This window comes from Salmo salar, chromosome ssa09 (assembly GCF_905237065.1).
Source record: "Salmo salar chromosome ssa09, Ssal_v3.1, whole genome shotgun sequence".
Classification (NCBI taxonomy): Eukaryota; Metazoa; Chordata; class Actinopteri; order Salmoniformes; family Salmonidae; genus Salmo; species Salmo salar.
The window spans coordinates 40,067,684-40,090,017 of record NC_059450.1 but is presented as its reverse complement, the minus strand read 5'-3'; the positions used below and the strand labels follow the sequence as shown (position 1 = coordinate 40,090,017).

Below are 22,334 nucleotides of genomic sequence, written 5' to 3'. Positions count from 1 at the left end.
GTCAGTCACACACACAATCAATCAGTCAGTCACACACACAATCAGTCAGTCACACACACAATCAGTCAGTCAATCAGTAACACACAATCAGTCAGTCACACACACAATCAGTCAGTCACACACAATCAGTCAGTCAGTCACACACAATCAGTCAGTCAGTCAGTCACACACACACAAACAATCAGTCAGTCACATACACACACACACACAATCAGTCAGTCAGTCACACACACAATCAGTCAGTCACACACACAGTCAGTCAGTCACACACACAATCAGTCAGTCAATCAGTAACACACAATCAGTCAGTCACACACACAATCAGTCAGTCACACACACAATCAGTCAGTCAGTCACACACAATCAGTCAGTCACACACACACAATCAGTCAGTCACACACACAATCAGTCAGTCACACACACAGACACAATCAGTCAGTCACACACAATCAGTCAGTCAGTCACACACACACAATTAGTCAGTCACACACACAATTAGTCAGTCACACACACACACAATCAGTCAGTCAGTCACACACACACACAATCAGTCAGTCAGTCACACACACAATCAGTCAGTCACAAACACACAATCAGTCAGTCAGTCAGTCACACACACACACAGTCAGTCAGTCAGTCACACACAGTCAGTCAGTCAGTTACACACAATCAGTCAGTCAGTCAGTCAGTCACACATACACAATCAGTCAGTCACACACACAATCAGTCAGTCACACACACAGTCAGTCAGTCACACACACAGTCAGTCAGTCACACACACACAGTCAGTCAGTCACACACACACAGTCAGTCAGTCACACACACACACAATCAGTCAGTCAGTCACACACACACAATCAGTCAGTCAGTCACACACACACAATCAATCAGTCAGTCACACACACACAATCAGTCAGTCACACACACACAATCAGTCAGTCACACACACACACAATCAGTCAGTCACACACACACAATCAGTCAGTCAGTCACACACAATCAGTCAGTCAGTCACACACACAGCAGTCAGTCAGTCAGTCACACACAATCAGTCAGTCAGTCAGTCACACACAATCAGTCAGTCAGTCAGTCACACACAATCAGTCAGTCAGTCAGTCACACACACACTATCAGTCAGTCACACACACAATCAGTCAGTCACACACACACTATCAGTCAGTCACACACACAATCAGTCAGTCACACACACACACAATCAGTCAGTCACACACATACAATCAGTCAGTCACACACACACAATCAGTCAGTCACACACACACAATCAGTCAGTCACACACACAATCAGTCAGTCACACACACAATCAGTCAGTCACACACAATCAGTCAGTCAGTCACACACACAATCAGTCAGTCACACACACATCAGTCAGTCAGTCACACACAATCAGTCAGTCAGTCACACACACAATCAGTCAGTCACACAATCAGTCAGTCACACACACACATCAGTCAGTCACACACACAATCAGTCAGTCATAGTCACACACACACAATCAGTCAGTCACACACACAATCAGTCAGTCACACACACACAATCAGTCAGTCACACACACACAATCAGTCAGTCAGTCACACACACACAATCAGTCAGTCAGTCACACACACACAATCAGTCAGTCACACACACAATCAGTCAGTCAGTCACACACACACACAATCAGTCAGTCAGTCACACACAATCAGTCAGTCACATGTCAGTCACACACACACAATCAGTCAGTCACACACACACACACACACACAATCAGTCAGTCACACACACAATCAGTCAGTCACACACACACAATCAGTCAGTCACACACACACAATCAGTCAGTCACACACACACACACAGTCAGTCACACACACAATCAGTCAGTCAGTCACACACACAATCAGTCAGTCAGTCACACACACACAATCAGTCAGTCACACACACACACCAATCAGTCAGTCACACACACACAATCAGTCAGTCACACACACACAATCAGTCAGTCCACACACACACACACAATCAGTCAGTCACACACACACACACACACACACACACAATCAGTCAGTCACACACACAGACACAATCAGTCAGTACACACACACACAATTAGTCAGTCACACACACACACAATCAGTCAGTCACACACACACAATCAGTCAGTCACCAGTCAGTCAGTCACACACACACAATCAGTCAGTCACACACACACAATCAGTCAGTCAGTCACACACAATCAGTCAGTCAGTCACACACACAATCAGTCAGTCAGTCACACACACAATCAGTCAGTCAGTCACACACACATCAGTCAGTCAGTCAGTCACACACACACACAGTCAGTCAGTCAGTCACACACACAATCAGTCAGTCAGTCACACACACACAGTCAGTCAGTCAGTCACACACAATCAGTCAGTCAGTCAGTCACACACAATCAGTCAGTCAGTCAGTCACACACAATCAGTCAGTCAGTCACACACACACATCAGTCAGTCACACACACAATCAGTCAGTCACACACACACAATCAGTCAGTCAGTCAGTCACACACACACAATCAGTCAGTCACACACACACAATCAGTCAGTCACACACAATCAGTCAGTCAGTCACACACACAATCAGTCAGTCAGTCAGTCAGTCACACACACACACACAGTCAGTCAGTCAGTCACACACAATGAGTCAGTCAGTCACACACACACACAGTCAGTCAGTCAGTCACACACAATCAGTCAGTCAGTCAGTCACACACAATCAGTCAGTCAGTCAGTCACACACAATCAGTCAGTCAGTCAGTCAGTCACACACACACTATCAGTCAGTCACACACACAATCAGTCAGTCACACACATACACTATCAGTCAGTCACACACAACAATCAGTCAGTCACACACACACACAATCAGTCAGTCACACACACACAATCAGTCAGTCACACACAACAATCAGTCAGTCACACACACAATCAGTCAGTCACACACACACAGTCAGTCAGTCAGTCACACACACAATCAGTCAGTCACACACACACAATCAGTCAGTCACACACACAATCAGTCAGTCAGCACACACAATCAGTCAGTCACACACACACAATCAGTCAGTCACACACACACAATCAGTCAGTCACACACACAATCAGTCAGTCACACACACACAATCAGTCAGTCACACACACAATCAGTCAGTCACACACACACAATCAGTCAGTCACACACACACAATCAGTCAGTCACACACACAATCAGTCAGTCACACACACAATCAGTCAGTCACACACACACAATCAGTCAGTCAGCACACACACACAATCAGTCAGTCACACACACACAATCAGTCAGTCACACACACAGCAGCACACACACAATCAGTCAGTCACACACACACACAATCAGTCAGTCAGTCACACACACACAATCAGTCAGTCACACACACACACATCAGTCAGTCAGTCACACACACACACACACAATCAGTCAGTCACACACACAATCAGTCAGTCAGTCACACACACACACAATCAGTCAGTCACACACACACAATCAGTCAGTCAGTCACACACACAATCAGTCAGTCACACACACAATCAGTCAGTCACACACACAACAGTCAGTCAGTCAGTCACACACACACACAATCAGTCAGTCACACACACAATCAGTCAGTCAGTCACACACAATCAGTCAGTCACACACACACAATCAGTCAGTCACACACACAATCAGTCAGTCACACACACACAATCAGTCAGTCACACACACACAGTCAGTCAGTCACACACACAACAATCAGTCAGTCAGTCACACACACACAATCAGTCAGTCACACAGACACAATCAGTCAGTCAGTCAGTCAGTCAGTCAGTCACACACACACAGTCAGTCAGTCAGTCACACACAATGAGTCAGTCAGTCACACACACACAGTCAGTCAGTCAGTCACACACAATCAGTCAGTCAGTCAGTCACACACAATCAGTCAGTCAGTCAGTCACACACAATCAGTCAGTCAGTCAGTCAGTCAGTCACACACACACTATCAGTCAGTCACACACACACAATCAGTCAGTCACACACACAATCAGTCAGTCACACACACACAATCAGTCAGTCACACACACACAATCAGTCAGTCACACACACAATCAGTCAGTCACACACACACAATCAGTCAGTCAGTCACACACAATCAGTCAGTCAGTCAGCACACACACAGTCAGTCAGTCAGTCACACACAATCAGTCAGTCAGTCAGTCACACACAATCAGTCAGTCAGTCAGTCACACACACACATCAGTCAGTCACACACACACATCAGTCAGTCACACATACACTATCAGTCAGTCACACACACAATCAGTCAGTCACACACACACACAATCAGTCAGTCACACACATACAATCAGTCAGTCACACACACACAATCAGTCAGTCACACACACACAATCAGTCAGTCACACACACAATCAGTCAGTCACACACACACAATCAGTCAGTCACACACACAATCAGTCAGTCACACACACAATCAGTCAGTCACACACACAATCAGTCAGTCAGTCATCACACACAATCAGTCAGTCACACACACACAATCAGTCAGTCAGCACACAATCAGTCAGTCAGTCAGTCACACACAATCAGTCAGTCAGTCAGTCACACACAATCAGTCAGTCAGTCACACACACACATCAGTCAGTCACACACACAATCAGTCAGTCACACACACAATCAGTCAGTCACACACACACAATCAGTCAGTCACACACACACAATCAGTCAGTCACACACACACAATTAGTCAGTCACACACACACAATTAGTCAGTCACACACACACAATCAATCAGTCAGTCACACACACACACACACACAATCAATCAGTCAGTCACACACACACAATCAATCAGTCAGTCAGACACACACAAACAGTCAGTCACACACACAATCAGTCAGTCACACACACAATCAGTCAGTCACACACACACACAATCAGTCAGTCACACACACAATCAGTCAGTCACACACACACAATTAGTCAGTCACACACACACAATCAGTCAGTCAGTCAGTCAGTCACACACACACAATCAATCAGTCAGTCACACACACACACACAATCAGTCAGTCACACACACACAATTAGTCAGTCACACACACACAATCAGTCAGTCAGTCTCACACACAGACAATCAGTCAGTCAGTCAGTCAGTCACACACACAATCAGTCAGTCACACACACAATCAGTCAGTCACACACAGACACAATCAGTCAGTCACACACAGACACAATCAGTCAGTCACACACACACACACACAATCAGTCAGTCACACACACACACAATCAATTAGTTACACTCTCTCGCTCTCTCAAAATCTGAACACCCTATCTTGATATTGAACCCTCTGTTATTTACCTTTGACTTCTCCTCTATCTGTGGGCCCAGAGCTAGCAGTTCATCTTGCATGACAGTGACTAGAGATGTTGCCTCAGATAATATAGAGAGTCCGTTACTAAAGCGATCTCTGTGGGAAAAACAGATTATATACAGTCCATTTAATATTGCTCTCCGCTCAGCAAACATCATTTCCAAGAAAATAACAGTCACAACCAACAAATGAATCAATGAATAAATCAACCTCCAGCCTTTACCTGACATTATGGAGCTTAGACCCCTCTGAACGACACATCTTGGTGAAGGTGTCTATGTACTCGATGAAAGTGCTGGGGACTATGTAGTAGGGCCTTCTCATCTCCTGCAGGTACTGAGCAGCCATCTGGGTTGAGCTGTAGTGGATATCCACACACACTCTGGCTACCTTGTTCTGCAGGACCTGAAAGGTAGACAACAGGGGTTCCAGATTCTGGACCTAATCCTCATTCAATATGTACAATTAACCTTATTTTGTTTTTGGTTTATTTCATGTACACATTTGCAGATAGAAGTTTAATTGTAGTACACATACAAATAACGCTTGTGATTATTATCTGGTGAATGGGGAACTACTGTACCTGTCCGAGCCAGTCAAAGTCGTCAGAGTTGATGTAGGTGCTGCTGGCTACCTGCAGCAGAGCGTCTTTAGACCACTCACAGTACCAGTCTATGTTACAACAGGAGAGCAGGGCCGGGTGGGCCCAACAGTACTGTCTCAGACGCATCCCAGCAGGGCTCAGGGCCAGGACGATGTGTAGTCTCTGATGAACTTGCTAAAGAAGAAGAAGAAGTCAAATGCTTCTTCTCAAACCATGGCATAAATCAACAAATCTACAGCGAATATTATACCGTACTGTACCTCTATGAAATAAGAGTACATCTCCTCTCTATTTTCACCGATAGAGCTCTCCATGGTTGACTTGAGATCCACAGTGATTGAATCAATCTCATCGTTGTCAAACAGGCCAGGGACATCTCCATATTTCAGAATGCAGTTCAGATCCTCAAGGACTGACTCCTTTGAACAAAACAGAGAAGATGTCACAGGTGATCAATAGAATGGACTACTTTTACTAATGATACCGATCTAGGGACCAGGCTAGCTAATGATAGTACGTAACATCTGAACCAGGCTAGCTAACGATAGTACGTAACATCTGAACCAGGCTAGCTAACGATAGTACGTAACATCTGAACCAGGCTAGCTAATGATAGTACGTAACATCTGAACCAGGCTAGCTAATGATAGTACGTAACATCTGAACCAGGCTAGCTAATGATAGTACGTAACATCTGAACCAGGCTAGCTAATGATAGTACGTAACATCTGAACCAGGCTAGCTAATGATAGTACGTAACATCTGAACCAGGCTAGCTAATGATAGTACGTAACATCTGAACCAGGCTAGCTAATGATAGTACGTAACATCTGAACCAGGCTAGCTAATGATAGTACGTAACATCTGAACCAGGCTAGCTAATGATAGTACGTAACATCTGAACCAGGCTAGCTAACGATAGTACGTAACATCTGAACCAGGCTAGCTAATGATAGTACGTAACATCTGAACCAGGCTAGCTAGCGATAGTACATAACATCTGAACCAGGCTAGCTAATGATAGTACGTAACATCTGAACCAGGCTAGCTAATGATAGTACATAACATCTGAACCAGGCTAGCTAATAATAGCACATCTGAACCAGGCTAGCTAACGATAGTACGTAACAGATATGGACCAGGCTAGCTAATCTTCCTACTGTCTTTCACACTTTAAACTGACCTTGACGATGTCTGAGTCAGTGATGAGCAGCACAGTGTTTTTACGGTGGATCCCGGCCTGTCTGAACACCCTCTTCAAGTCATCTCTGAAGTCTGAGTAGCTGCAGTTCCGGCAGACAGACAGCCTGTAGAGATGGCTTCCAGACACATGACAGGCCAGAGTCACACACTCCTCCTTCCCTGTGCCATCCAGTCCAATCTACACAGAGGGAATAAAGTGGTCAGTCATTATCAGTAATCAATCAATCAATCATTCAATCAATGAATCAATCAATCAAATAGCAGGAAGGAGCCATGAATGTGTAATAGTGATGCAATAGCCATTGGGAACCTGAACAACATATTATTGAGCTATATGGTTTATCCTTCAGTTAGTATAGTATTGTTCAATTAAAACAGTTCTAATTCAAGTGAACAGGAGCGCTACAACGATAACTACACAAAGAGTGGAGAACAAGAGAGGTTTTTTTCCCTTTCCCTCTGACGATAAAAAATTGACGACCAATCAAAAACAGGTTATATTAAATCGTTGTTGTTTGTAGGTGTGCTAGGCTGCTCGGAGAGAAGAGACGGCAGAGGGCAAGGTAAGCTTGCCTGAATAACTGGGCATGTGTGAGCATATTGGTGGCCACATTAATTACATGTACATTGAAGTGTTATTTGCAAACACACCCTGACGAACGAACACACGAACACACCTGAAGCGGTGAAAGGTCTGTGTTGTCACTATAACAACGAACACACCCTGAATCACCGAATGGTCTGTATTGTCACTATGACAACGAACACACCCTGAATCACCGAATGGTCTGTGTTGTCACTATGACAACGAATACACGTTATTACTAGGCCTACAGCTGCCACAGGATGTCTTGATCAGTTGACTGACAGGTGTACTGCAGAACGATAAACGGTCCGTTTACAGTTATTTCTAATTTATCGTTACAGTTACCGTCCACACTCTAAAAGAGAGCATACAGGGAAAGTGTCTCAGTGACATCAGAGGTCTAAAAGGTGTGTCCAGGACAGGTACCAGCATCATGTGTGCTCCCTTCAATCTGAAAACCCGGGCGGCTCTAGTGATGTGTTCCACTGCCTCCCTGAAAAACACCATGGGGAACTACACACACACACACACACACACACACACACACACACACACACACACACACACACACACACACACACACACACACACACACACGCATCAGATTTACAAAATACATTTGTTATTATCATGCAGATATTAATCTTATCGAGATTGCGCATTGGTAGTTTACTGTACTGTAAAGAAGTAGTCAAATCAAATCAAATTGTATTGGTAACATACACGTGTTTAGCAGATGTTATTGTGGGTGAGTCAGTGTGGCTAAGGTGAACTGTACCTGAGAGGCTTTCCTTCCATGTCTAGTGTGACACTCCTCCAGCACAGCCTGGATCTTCTTAAAATCTGGCAGGTGCTTATAGATCCTAGAAGCAGTTGGGATGCTCATATCCAGGAAGTCTCCGAATGCTATGGGTTCTCTCATCAGCTCCTCTGGTGGCCAGGACACCTTAACAGTCATGCACAAAGAAGTTACAAGAAAAAGTAACTGGAAAGTCATTATACACTCAGTGGCCAGTTTATTAGGTACACTACCCCGTTCATGGTTCGCTCCTACAGACATTGAGTCACGTGACTGTGGCTTGCTATATAAAGCAGGCAGACAGGCATTGAGGCATTCAGTTACTATTCAACTGAACGTTAGAATGGGCAAACTTAGTGACCTAAGCGACTTAGAGCATGGTGTGATCGTTGGTGCCAGACGCGCCAGTTCCAGTATCTCAGAAACGGCCTGCATCCTGGGCTGTCACGCACGACAGTGTCTAGGGTTTACAGAGAACGGTGCGACAAACAAAATACATCCAGTCAGCGGCAGTCCTGTGGGTGAAAACAGCTCGTTGATGAGAGGTCGAAGGAGAACGGCAAGAATGGTGCAAGCTAACAGGCTGGCCACAAACAGACAAATAACGTCTCAGTACAACGGTGGTGTGCAGAACGGAATCTCAGAACGTACAACTCGTCGGTCCTTGTTACCGATGGGCTATTGCAGCAGACGACCAGACTGGGTTCCACTCCTATCTGCTAAAAACAAGAAGAAGCAGCTCCAGTGGGCACGCCATTACCAACACTGGACAATTGAGGAGTGGAAAAACATTCCCCGGTCTGACGAATCCCAGTTCCTATTGCGTCATGCTGATAGCAAAGTCCGGATTTGGCTTAAGCAGCATGAGACCATGGACTCATCCTGCCTGGACTCAACGGTACAAGCTGGTGGTGGTGGTGTAATGGTGTGGGGAATGTTTTCCTGACACACGTTAGGTCCCTTGATACCAATTGAGCAACGTTTCCATGCCCCTGGAGGCAAAGGGTGGTCTGACCCAATTTCGTGGTATCCAATTGGTAGTTACAGTCTTGTCCCATCGCTGCAACTCCCCTGCGGACTCGGGAAAGACAAAGGTCGAGAGCCATGCGTCCTCCGAAACACGACCCTGCCAAGCCACACTGCTTCTTGACACACTGCTCGCTTAACCCGGAAGCCAGCCACACCCATGTGTCGGAGGAAACACAGTACAACTGGTGACCGAAGTCAGCGTGCATGTGCCCGGCCCGCCACAAGGAGTCGCTAGAGCGCGATGGGACAAGAACATCCCAGCCGGCTAAACCCTCCCCTAACCCGGACGACGCTGGGCCAATTGTGCGCTGCATCATGGGTCTCCAGGTCGCGGCCGGCTGCGACACAGCCTGGGATCGAACCCGGGTCTATAGTGACGCCTCAAGCACTGCGATGCAGTGCCTTAAGACTGCTGCGCCATTCGGGAGGCACTTTTAACTACTTTCAACACATAGGAATTTGGTTGTCTCACCTAGCTATCTGAAGATGAATGCACTAACTTTAAGTCGCTCTGGGAAAGAGCGTCTGCAAACTGTCCCCAAATAAAACCTTTTATAAGTGCAACACAGGAATCAAAATGTGCATAAGCTTGGCATAAATGGATTACAGTAGAAGAAAAGAGACCTCATTCTGAATGGCCTGAAGTGCGTCTGCAGTACACATTTCAGCAGTTGAGTTACTGTGTACACGTGAGACCTCTCTTGACACGTTGGCTACCAGTACCTTGAAGTAACTGTGGAGCTCGTTGGACAGTATCTGAAAGAACAGTTCTCTGTCCTGCTCGTTGACCAGGCGGTCGTGGAACACTCTGGAGGTCTCGTGGGAAAACAGGTAGGCTGCAGCCTCCTCTGAGTTTAGCTCAGAGTCGCTGGCCTGCATCAGGCCCTGGACCACCTATAGAGAGATTACCAATGAGTTCAGGTGAGAGTGGCTGGTCTGCATCAGGCCCTGAACCACCTATAGAGAGATTACCAATGAGTTCAGCTGAGAGTCGCTGGTCTGCATCAGGCCCTGGACCACCTATAGAGAGATTACCAATGAGTTCAGCTGAGAGTCGCTGGTCTGCATCAGGCCTTGGACCACCTATAGAGAGATTACCAATGAGTTCAGCTGAGAGTCGCTGGTCTGCATCAGGCCTTGGACCAGCTATAGAGAGATTACCAATGAGTTCAGCTGAGAGTCGCTGGTCTGTATCAGGCCTTGGACCAGCTATAGAGAGATTACCAATGAGTTCATCTGAGAGTCGCTGGTCTGCATCAGGCCTTGGACCAGCTATAGAGAGATTACCAATGAGTTCAGCTGAGAGTCGCTGGTCTGCATCAGGCCTTGGACCAGCTATAGAGAGATTACCAATGAGTTCATCTGAGAGTCGCTGGTCTGCATCAGGCCTTGGACCAGCTATAGAGAGATTACCAATGCATATCAGCTAGTCAAGCGCCTCTCTCCATACCTAAGCTAATCACAGTGTTTAAGAGGATCAGTTTGAGTAAGGCGAGGTGCAGAATCACTCATGTTGATCACATAATGAGTAGTTAGGTGCAGTGCAAGGTGACTTGTAGATCAGTGATTCTGTGCAGTCTGACTGTAATGTAGACAATCTTAAACACACACAATAGTAAAAGACAGTGGAAGAAGAGAAACCAATGAGAATGTGTGTGTCTTACCTTGGACAGGTCTCGGAGGTTAAATGTGTAGTGGTATTTGGCTGGAGTGGGCATCATACGTTGACACATCTCAATGTAGACAGCGATGGAGGCAGACACCAAGGCCTCTCTGCATTTACGCACCTCCTTGGAGAAATCTCTGATACCAAAGAACTTCCCGAGTTGGACCTGGTTGATATACCAGACAGAAAGCATTGGTTTCAGGTACTTCCCTAATTTGATATTACATAGCGACACAGCTGCCACTTACACAAACAGTAGGCTTAGTATAGGATGTACTGCAGCTAATCCACTAAAGACTGAGTGGCAATGACCTGGAAGATGTGTTGCATGGTGTTGCTAGAGGGGTGTGGCAGCAGCAGGACAGAGAAGTGTCTGAGAAGACGGGGGCTGAGGTTCTGACGGCCCCCACCCGGAGGGGCACAGGCTGCACACAGAGTCACATCCTGGATGCTCTGTAGAAACAGATATTTAAACATCATTGTTACAGTATATATTCATTATTAAGAGAGACCTGGGGGCTTTCGAGTGGCGCAGCGGTCTAAGGCACTGCATCGCAGTGTTGAGGCTTCACTGCAGCCTGGGGTTTGATCCCAGGCTGAGTCAAAGCCGGCCGTGACCGGGAGTCCCATAGGGCGGTGCACAATTGGCTCAGCGTCGTCCGGGTTAGGGGAGGGTTTGGCCGGGGGGCTTTTCTTGGCTCATCGCACTCTAGCGACTCCTTGTGGCAGGCCGGGTGCCTGCAGGCTGACTTCAGTCATCAGTTGACTTCAGTCGTCAGTGTTTCCTCCAATACATTGGTGTGGCTGGCTAGCAGGTTAAGCGAGTAGGTGTTAAGAAACAGCGCGGCTTGGTGGGTCTTGTTTCGGAGGACGCATGGCTCGACCTTCGCCTCTCCCAAGCCCGTTGCGGAGCTGCAGCGATGAGACATGATTGGATCGCAATTGGGTATCACAAAATTGGGGGGAAAAGGAGGACAAATTACAAAATAATTATTTTTTTTAAATTAAAGAAAATAAACAATTAAAGAGCTGGCATAAAAGTAATAGAAAGCACAAGAACACAGTTCTGTATAGAGACTAGGCCTATTCATCACATCTGATGTCAAACGAGGAAGAAAATAAGCCTCCCAGGAATTCCAACGGGTTCTGTTTTACATAGCTATGATTTGCATCACACATCACAGGGAAATGGTAGACACGAACTCTAATAACACCATGGTTATTGTACTGTACCTTCCAGGTGAGAGTCTTGGCATCGAATACTCCCTGGAGCTCGATGAACTGGCGAATCAACTCCATGGAAGGCTGGGCGCCATAACTATCAAGTGTTGGCATGTTCAAATCATCTACAAACACCAAGACCTGAGGAGAGAAACATAGAACATCAAAGCTGATTATGCATCTATCTTTAGTGTATTTTAAATCCATTAGAGTACTTTGAGCATCCAAAACTTAAAATGTTTATTATCAGACATGTTTATGTAATGACATTTTACTCACCGACTTATTTTTGGGTGCACCAAGGTTATTTTTGCCTTTCTTGACGAGGTTTTGTAACATGTGTGCCTGTATGTAGGCAGTGGTTGTACGAGCAGTGCACTGGAGGGTACAGGTCAGGATTCCTGAGGATTCTGAGGTATGGCTGGGACTACGCATCCTGCGCAACACTCCAAACGGCATGCTGCTTAACAAGCCACCTGGAAAAGACCAACTTTTTAGTTGTAAATATTTATGGTTTTAATTATTATGACAACAATAAATTGTTCACATTAAAGAAAAAAGCATTTTCTCAGGAGAAGGGTAATAGGAGAACATGTGGCTTTTAGTCAGACTACTAACTTTACTCACTAGATAAGCTCACTACTACTGACGACTACTAGATAGTCCTGACTAAACCTTACTTAATGAATCATCGCCTGTAGACTTATCTGCATCTCCCCCAAACACAGCTGTCAGCAGGTTAACATCCTCCAACAGGCTGGAGAAAAGATACAGTACATTAGGTTGCTCATTCGTATCAGTCTCTCAGCCTCTCTGGGCCTTTCTTACACAATAATACTGAAGCTCACTGTCTTTCTCAACATAATGTATTTTTTACAAGATCAACAAAAGAGAATCGTTTTTTACGTTAGCTTTACCTGGCTGTCTTGGCTTGGTTGTGTAGAAAGACTTGTCCCAGTATAGTCCCTTGATTCACCATTTCTCCTCCGTCTTCCTGTAGTTTCTTTAGAATACTTTGGATGAGAATGGTTTTTCCAACTCCAGAATCCCCTAATAGTCAAAACAAACCTCATTCATTCCAGAATCCCCTAATAGTCAAAACAAACATCATTAACTTCAAAATCCCCTAATAGTCAAAACAAACCTAATTAACTCCAGAATCCCTTAATAGTCAAAACAAACCTCATTAACTCCAGAATCCCCTAATAGTCAAAACAAACCTCATTAACTCCAAAATCCCCTAATAGTCAAAACAAACCTCATTAACTCCAAAATCCCCTAATAGTCAAAACAAACCTCATTAACTCCAGAACCCACTAATAGTCAATTCAAACCTCATTATGAGACCTCTTAAATCTCTTTAATGATAAAATAGTTGGTTAAAGACAACCATTTTTTTCTGTCAAGAACATGAATAGTAAGCAACAGGCATGTAATTGGGGGAAAGAATGATCCTATATTCTTATATAATACAGAGTGAAATCTCAACTGAATCACCTGTGAGAAGTACTGGTTGTTTGTTGAGCAGCAGCAGGCTCATTAGAAAGGAGTAGCGGACAGTATCATTGCTGCAGATGGGGCCTGATCTCAGAAAGCTGGTGGTATCTGTTGTGTTAGACTCTGCCAGGACTCCTCCCAACTGCAATGATTCAGAACCTGAGGATGTGTTCAGTCCTGAGGAAATGAACGTATAATGTGAGTCCCTAACCTTTAATGCTGTAAGTTTTAATGCTGCTGTTTTTAATGCTGTTGTTTTAACGTGAGAGCTCTGGTGAGAATGATTTCCAGTGAAATTACATAAGGAAAATAAACTTGAAACTCATCTTAGCACTCTTGAATGGTACGATTGAAAAGTGCATGTATGGATGCTTCCTGCACACCAGAGAGGGTAAAGTTGTGAGCAAACCTTTGCGTATTAGACTCTCGGTGCTAGGAACCAACTCATCCCAGGGAACAAAGGCACCTGTCTGTAGATCCACAAAGTAATTGAAGATCATACGATTCCCTGCCGGTAAAGACACACCTGAAATATTCAGAGACAAAATAAAGTTTGATGAAGAGGGATAAGTTCTACAAAAAAGAAAATATAATGGACACTATAGCATTACTTATTTGTTCATTTGTCAGAGACCATGTACAACATGTCATTGTACCAGATTTAGCTAAATTGCAAATTTTCCTCTGCAGTCCCTGGACATGATGAATTATTCTATTCACATACCGCAAGGTGCGCCTTCAAACAACTTGTGGATCAGGTTTTTGAATGCGTGTGAAACATTGAGGAGGTGACAGCTTTTGTCTTTAGTAGCAGATGGGGAATCATCATAGTCATCTACATGGTTTAGAACTCCTCCCACTCCCCAGGCGTATGAAAAGACAAACAGCTTCCCAAGAAGAATCTTGAGTTTTTCAGGGTTTTTCTGTAGAAACCATTTGTTATCCTCCCTGTGACAGATTAGAAATATACAGTAACTTTACTAAAGCTGAACCAAGATAACATAGTATCTACAAACAGCAATAGATTTAATTTATACGTACCCTTTTCCTGTGGACTCATTGTCTGCAGAGGTCTTCCCAATGTCTTCCTCTGACAATGTCTCAAGATTTAGTCCTGTGACACCACGGAATGAAAATTTGATCAAACTTGGACCAAACTTATTGAAAGTCCACATAGGATACAATACAACATCCACACGGACAGAAAGACAAGTAGTAGAAGTAGAAGAAGAAGAAATACAGATGATGCTTAGCTTTACAGAAGATTGTCCTACCCAGGCCACCATTCCCCTGCATGAAGTTAATGAGAGCCCCCAGGATGCTGCAGACAGTCATGACTGTGGACATCTCCGGGATCTGGAAGTTGAGCAGCTTCTGGTGCTTTTTGACAAAGTTCAGCCCCTGGGTGATGCTGTTGTCAAAGAGCTGCTGGATGTGGTTCCTTCCCTCTCTGCTCAGCTGTCTGGGCAGCTGGGACAGCCAGCGCCTCACGTACGGCTTCCAGCCCAGGTCAACTGGATCCTGGAGTGGCGATGAAAAAATATATATAATCCAAATATTCTAACTTTGTATAACAAACTACTGTAGTTTAATACATTAGATGAAAACCTATAACAGATTGGGGTCCAGTTTCCCGGACCCAGATTAGGCCTAATCTTGGACCGGAGGACACTTGCAATGGAGATTCTCCAGGACGAGAATTAATCTGAGTCCAGGGAACCATTCTGAAGAGTAGGTCTGGTTGAACATAATGCATCTTGACACAGTACCATGTAGACCATGGCACAGCGGCTGATGGTAGCGGGGGTGGCCTGGCTGAGAGTATCCACTTCAAACAGGAACCTAATGCCATCTGGCAGGCTGATCCTCTCTCCGTTCACCAGGCACAGCGTCTTGTTGTCGTCCAACGCGGTGTTCAGGTTCTCGACCCACAGGATATCCACTGGGCCATCCATTATGATCCAACGCCAGTTGTCAACCACGAAGTTATCTAAGAAATAAGAAAGAGACACATTTAAATATATGTATTTCTGAATGATAACATTGTCAAATATTGTGTGATACTATACTGTGTGATAACCACAAGCAGAGTTCATTAAGACATACGTTGATAACTGCTGGGAGGTAAGGGTGTAGTGGAGTCACTCAAAACATCCTGAAAGGGAAGACAGAGCCCATGTGTGGCCAATGTTACCAGCGTAAATGACAGTATCCTTAGAATGAATGATCATAAACAATGAATAGCAATAAAAAGAATGGTGCTTAACTCTTCCTAGCAATGATTTTATAGATGGCGGCTATTTTCAGAAAGATTTTACTTGCAAGGATCGTGATTGTTGTTTTACCTACTTCAGTTGAATGCATGACTGAAATGTAGTTTAGTCTAGATAAGAGCATCTGCTAAAGTACTCAAATGTAAATGCAATAAGAACTGACTGAAGAGGAGGTGTTCCTGCTCTCGCTGTCTTTGGAAGTCTTGTTGTCTTGTTCGAAGAGTTCTTTAGCGTAGGTTCTGACTGCAGAGGCGAACAGGCCGTCTGACCACTCCAGAGTGTTGGGGTCTACCTGGCCGTACAACTCTCCAAAGCTCACACACTTGGGGTTGATGGTGAAGCTTTCCACGTGGACCTCTGAACTCGGTGCCAACTACCCAATGGAAGTTAAGAGAAAGAATGAAACAAGCACAGCAATCAATTACAGGAGTTGGCAAGACAGCACAAACATATTTGGGACCAGGCTGCTATATGCAGAAATCACGACACCATTTCCTGGTTGCTAACATTCTAACAGTTTGCCTAATTTCAGTTTATGTGACAAAACAAGCAATAGATAATCATTGCATTGTATTTTCTACTGTTTTAAGCTGATGTACAAAACCGAAAGTAAAAGACGCAAAAACAAAACTTAAGAACGGGAAGCATAGAAATGGAGCAAATAGAACAGATCTACCCGGCTTCTTTGACTTGCTTTCAATGAGAATGACAGATCTATAACTCACATTTCTATATGAATTTGGTCGCGTTGCCACAAAAAGTGACATATTGCAGCGTTAAACAACACACACAAACATACTATCTAACACTACCATATCTGAAAGGAATCAAATCGGCACCAGTTTAGCTGCAGTGGCATGTTTAAACACACTTAAAAACATTCACTGACAGATGTTTTCAGGAAACGATCTGATGTGTCTAAAGAGATGTGCAGTACCTGCATAAAGACGCTGGTCCTCCTGTGGACTTCAGACAGAGAGGGCAGCAGGTGTAGAGCGTGCTGCAGGATGAGTCTCGCTGTTGTCTTCCCTCCTCCGGTAGGACCAATCAACATCACCCCTCCTCGAGCCTGCAACATCAATATTGAAGTTGAATGATATTGTGAATTGAATGAATCACAATATCAACAGGACAACGCTTGCTTAAACCTCAGGTGTAGACGTTCTGGAACAAAAAATGCTAGGTGTTAGCTTTTCCCATCGGAAAACATTTTACACTTAGCCACTACGCTAACACCACCAGCTGGCCCGCGTGATTATTTCCATTAACAAATACTTCTTCAACCAACTAAAGAAGTAGACATAGTTGGATGTGATTTAACACTTTTTCATGAGAGTCCTTAACGGAAGTCATTGGTTGATTTGTTATTTGTTCCCAGAAATACAAGTAACTCGTGGTAGCTAGGCAGCTAATTCTGACATGTTTTCCAATGGGAAAATCTAACACCTAGCATTTTTGTTCCATCTAAGGGTTCGTAAGTATGGACCCGGGATGTTTAAGAAACCAAATACTGACCAAAATCTGGCTATACAGCTGTGTAACCTTCTCTGCTTGATTTGGCCATTGTTGTAATCCAAGCATCTCTGTAGCCTTAGCTATGGCGATCTAGAGAAGATACAAGCATATGACATACATTTTAACCACAACAACCAAAAAAACATGCAGCCAAGTGATCTAACCAAGTTCTATTTACTTTACCAGAACAACCACCGACTACACCGGACTGTGTGAGTACACGTGGCGAGGAATTACCTCTAGTTGAGGATGGATAGTTTTGGGATTGACGATGCCAGGGAAGAGATCCTCCATGATGCTTTTAAACAGAGGAACGTCCTCAGGAACCAGCTTGGGTAAGTTCGAGTTTTGTAAAGCACAGATCAGAACGCAGTATTCGTCCTCTGGTGTCAGGCCACACCTGGAATATCACACAGTATTTACTCACAATGTTTTTACTACAACAACTCTGGCAAGTTGAGATGAATGAGAGAAGACGGTAGTGACCAGTGACACAGCCTTTTGGTTGTACCAATTCAAGGGAATGCCTTTTGGCCTCAAGAATGCAGAGGATTCTTGTTTCTTTAATACTGTGGCAAAGAAGGGGGTCGAGTGATAAATGGCAGATATGTGAGGGCAGAACTAATAAACGGGCTCTGCCTGATCACTAAAATGGCCACCCCGATCAGAACTACAGAGCACAAAATGGCCGACTGCCAAAACTACAATTCCCAGAAGCAAGGGGAACCCTCAGAAGGTGGAGCTGACCCACAGATAAAGGGTCAAGAAAAACCAGGAAGAGAGAGAGAGGGCTGGAAGGATCTATGAACCATAGAGAAAGAGACAATCTACATTGGCTGGATTTACCGTGTACGAGCTGGACTGTTTTGGACTTACCTGTTGGCGTTTAGACCTGGACCTACTGAGAACCAGATTTGTGTACCGAACCCTGCTATCCTTGACCTTACCTGCGGCCTGGGTGGACCAGGACAGAGAAACAAACACACAGGTACTGTCATGTTCGAAAGAACTTTCATTCTGGGCTGACTTTGGTGACAGTTTCCCACTCAAGTTGTGACAAACGCTCCTAACTTTGAAGAGGTTTGCCACAATACTTACGACAGAGCTGCGAATCTTCTCTTCTGACCAGCGAGAACTAGCACTGACTTTATGGCTCTCATTCCAAAATCATAATGGTCCTAGATTACAGTAGAACCACGAAACGAAGGGGAAAAAAACACAAAGACAAAACTTAAGACATCAACAAAAAAGCTAAACAAAAGTTTTCAGAATGCCAAAGCTATGAACATAGTTATAAACATTAACATGAACAGTTACAGTATGTATTTGATATTTAACTGAAATGTTCAACGGTTTTAACTGAAATATTCAACGGTTTTAACTGAAATGTTCAACTGTTTGTTTCAACTGTTTTAACTGAAATGTTTGTAATGTTGCTCTTAGAAAAAATGGTTCCAAAAGTGTTCTTCGACTGTCCCTGTAGGAGAATGTTTTTTGGTTCCAGGTAGACCCTCTGTAGAAAGGGTTCTACATGGAACCAAAAGGGTTCTACCTGCAAACAAAAATAGTTATTCAAAGTGTTCTCCTATGGGGACAGCTGAAGAACCCTTTAAGGTTCAAGATACCACCTTTTTTTCTAAGAGTGTATGTAAGTCCAACCTGCTGAGACAGCTGCTTGCTGGCGAGCTGGTATAGGTTGACAATCTTCCTGGACAGTGATTTGGCTGATTTGAAGCCCTCAGAGAACAACATAATCTCAGCAATCAGGTCAAAGTCAGGTACCATCATAGAGACGGGCCGGAACAGGGACTTTAGGTTATCAGGGAGATCCACTCGACCTTTGCAACTGAAAGAGAGAGGTCAACTTCAAAGACATGGCAAATAAAAATCAAACCGGATGGACATAAGAAATAGATGGTTGAGGGTAGAGGAAAGACAGGAGTAAAAGCAAACAAAATAGAACTATTGTAAAATAGACTGGGTCCATAGAATGTACATAGTATGTATGAACTGGAAATACAGGCCTAAGCATTGTTGTTCACTAGTTTGCTCCAATTGGGTTAGGGGTGGTAGGGTTGGAGGGTAATAAAGAAAATATATATTTTTTAAAGATGTGTGTGTATATATGTATGTATTTGTATGTGTATGTGTGTGTGTATATATGTATGTATTTATATGTGTGTGTGTATGTATGTACAGTACCAGTCAAACGTTTGGATACACCTACTCATTCCAGGGGTTTTCTTTATTTTTACTATTTTCTACATTGTAGAATAATAGTGAAGACATCAAAACTATGAAATAACACATTTGGAATCATGTAGTAACCAAAAGTGTTAAACAAATCAAAATATATTTTAGATTTTAGATTCTTCAAAGTAGTCACCCTTTTCCTTGATAACAGGTTATTAACGCTTATTAAAGGTTATTAAAAGGGTATGATCTTAAACTAAACATGACAGATCACGTTACCCTGGATTCATGGTGATGAAGAATCCACATGAGGCGTTCAGTCGGATATCTCTTCCCTCGAACATAAACCTTTGGTAAAAACAGTAAATATCGAATACATTTGACTAATTAACCTAAGCTATTCACCTGTTCAGTTAAACCAATGTAAAATGAAAAACTTTCAAGCCGTAAAAATACAAATCAGTCTAAAGAATACAGTAAGTTCCAGAGGCATACCGTAAACTGTGACTATGCATGGCGGCCTTAATGGACTGAAGCTGAGCAGCGATGACTGACAACACCTCTACGTTGATACGGTTAAACTCATCAAAACAACACCAGGAACCAGACTGCACCATGCCAGAGAACAGCTTCCCCATCATCTGGTAAGGGAATGTCACAGAGAGAGACAACTGTATGAGATAAATTACACGACTACTTTATTGATTTCTACATTTGTGCAACTAACTCACAGTATAATGTATACATACTTCTACTCCACTTCTTCAGTCTCTACAACTGATGCAATGAGCTTGAACAAACATATTTCAATGCATCAAAAGTACAATAGCTATAAAGTTCTAATGAGAATAGAAATGTCCATGGCTACCTTATAGTCCAGACTGTCAGAGCAGTTCAGTACTAAACAGAACTTTCCAAGCGCCTGCAAAGGAAAACAACACCAACATGGTTTTACTTCCTGTAAATACAGTATCAGTTTGAACACAGAGCTACAAGGATGCCAGCGACAGTGGTTTCCCAAGAGTGTGGACATTCTCTTTTTCTACTACTGGCATTTTCAGGTCCACACACCGACTAACTTACTAAATACTTCCCAGGTTTTTCTCCTAACTTCAGTGACAGGTCCTTACCTTGGCCAGGTCCTTGACCGTCTCTGTCTTGCCTGTTCCAGAGGGTCCGGCAGGCGCGCCCCCCAGATGGAGGCTCAAGGCCCCAGTGAGGGTCAGCCAGCATCGGTCAGTAAGCGGCGTGATGACCAGTCGAGGAGAACAGCCCAGGTACTCATAGCCATAAATGAAGGAAGCCTGGGCATGGACCACGTAACACAGAGAGGTGCTGTCATACCAGACATAATGGAGCTGCCTGAAACCAACAGAACCAATGACAAAAAAATATATAAAAAGTACAAATGTTGCATCTGGAGATCTGTTTTGGTTGGCTTAATCTATAAAATTAAGTTGTTCATGTAGGTAAGTCTTGTGCAGCTCTGAAGGTTACCTAAATGATCAACAATCATCTCAAACTCAGAGAATTTGACAAAACATTCTCAGAAGTCCTAGCCTGATCCTAGATATATTTGGCCTAAGAATAAGAGTTATTCTGATCATAGACAGCACAAAAAGATCTGGAACTAATCTACATAAGGCCAGGTATTTCAAGAAAAATCTATACTAGCAGTAACAACAATGATCAAAGCTGTGACCTTGTCCACTCGAAGTCGTCCACACTGGTGATGCGGTTCTGGAGGAGATGGCTGAGGACGTCTCTGCAGTGGACCAGGATGGTGAGCAGGGCCTCTAGGGTGGCCTGCTGGTGACAGGGCAGGGGCTCGGACACCAGGTCAGCCAGCTCCTCCACATTGTGGATCACCTGCTGCTTCACCACCACCATGCTCTCCAGCTGCCTCTCACTGCTGAAGCTTTCCTGGCAGTCCTTAGTGAACATGATCTGGGTCTAGGGGACAGAGGGTGACGGAGGGGTTTTGGTAGCCTGGGTACTAGTCTGTTTCTGCTCTCTTACTAACTCCTTATGGAAATGTCATGCCAAAATGTTTGGTTTGACAATGACAGCAACGGAGTTGGCAAGAGCACAAACAGATCTGGGACCAGGCTATAGAAGGAGACAACAGATCTGGGACCAGGCTATAGAAGGAGACAACAGATCTGAGACCAGGCATGTGTTTAGAACACGTTGGACACAATGTAAGAAGACGGTGTGAAAAGTCTGATGGTCTCACATTTACTTTGGTCTTACGTTTTCCTTGGCTGTTGATGTAATTTTGACAGGGTAACAGTCACTACATTCATCAGCCTAGTGAA

General features: G+C 44.1%; 1 protein-coding gene across 1 annotated transcript in view; it reads right to left on the bottom strand.

The window, feature by feature from the left end:
• Positions 1-22,334, bottom strand: part of LOC106611348 (dynein axonemal heavy chain 6) — a 125,998-nt gene that overhangs the window by 78,309 nt on the left and 25,355 nt on the right. The window contains 32 exon segments of the mRNA XM_045724960.1: positions 5,418-5,526; positions 5,654-5,835; positions 6,014-6,208; positions 6,295-6,453; positions 7,218-7,415; positions 8,250-8,336; positions 8,602-8,769; positions 10,375-10,545; positions 11,316-11,483; positions 11,630-11,770; positions 12,551-12,679; positions 12,818-13,014; positions 13,219-13,295; positions 13,456-13,588; positions 14,036-14,212; positions 14,445-14,561; positions 14,760-14,983; positions 15,077-15,149; positions 15,310-15,556; positions 15,805-16,025; positions 16,142-16,190; positions 16,472-16,681; positions 17,246-17,377; positions 17,824-17,913; positions 18,061-18,223; positions 18,922-19,001; positions 19,483-19,669; positions 20,296-20,364; positions 20,512-20,657; positions 20,885-20,938; positions 21,147-21,378; positions 21,719-21,969. Coding sequence (XP_045580916.1) covers positions 5,418-5,526; positions 5,654-5,835; positions 6,014-6,208; positions 6,295-6,453; positions 7,218-7,415; positions 8,250-8,336; positions 8,602-8,769; positions 10,375-10,545; positions 11,316-11,483; positions 11,630-11,770; positions 12,551-12,679; positions 12,818-13,014; positions 13,219-13,295; positions 13,456-13,588; positions 14,036-14,212; positions 14,445-14,561; positions 14,760-14,983; positions 15,077-15,149; positions 15,310-15,556; positions 15,805-16,025; positions 16,142-16,190; positions 16,472-16,681; positions 17,246-17,377; positions 17,824-17,913; positions 18,061-18,223; positions 18,922-19,001; positions 19,483-19,669; positions 20,296-20,364; positions 20,512-20,657; positions 20,885-20,938; positions 21,147-21,378; positions 21,719-21,969 — 4,836 coding nt within the window.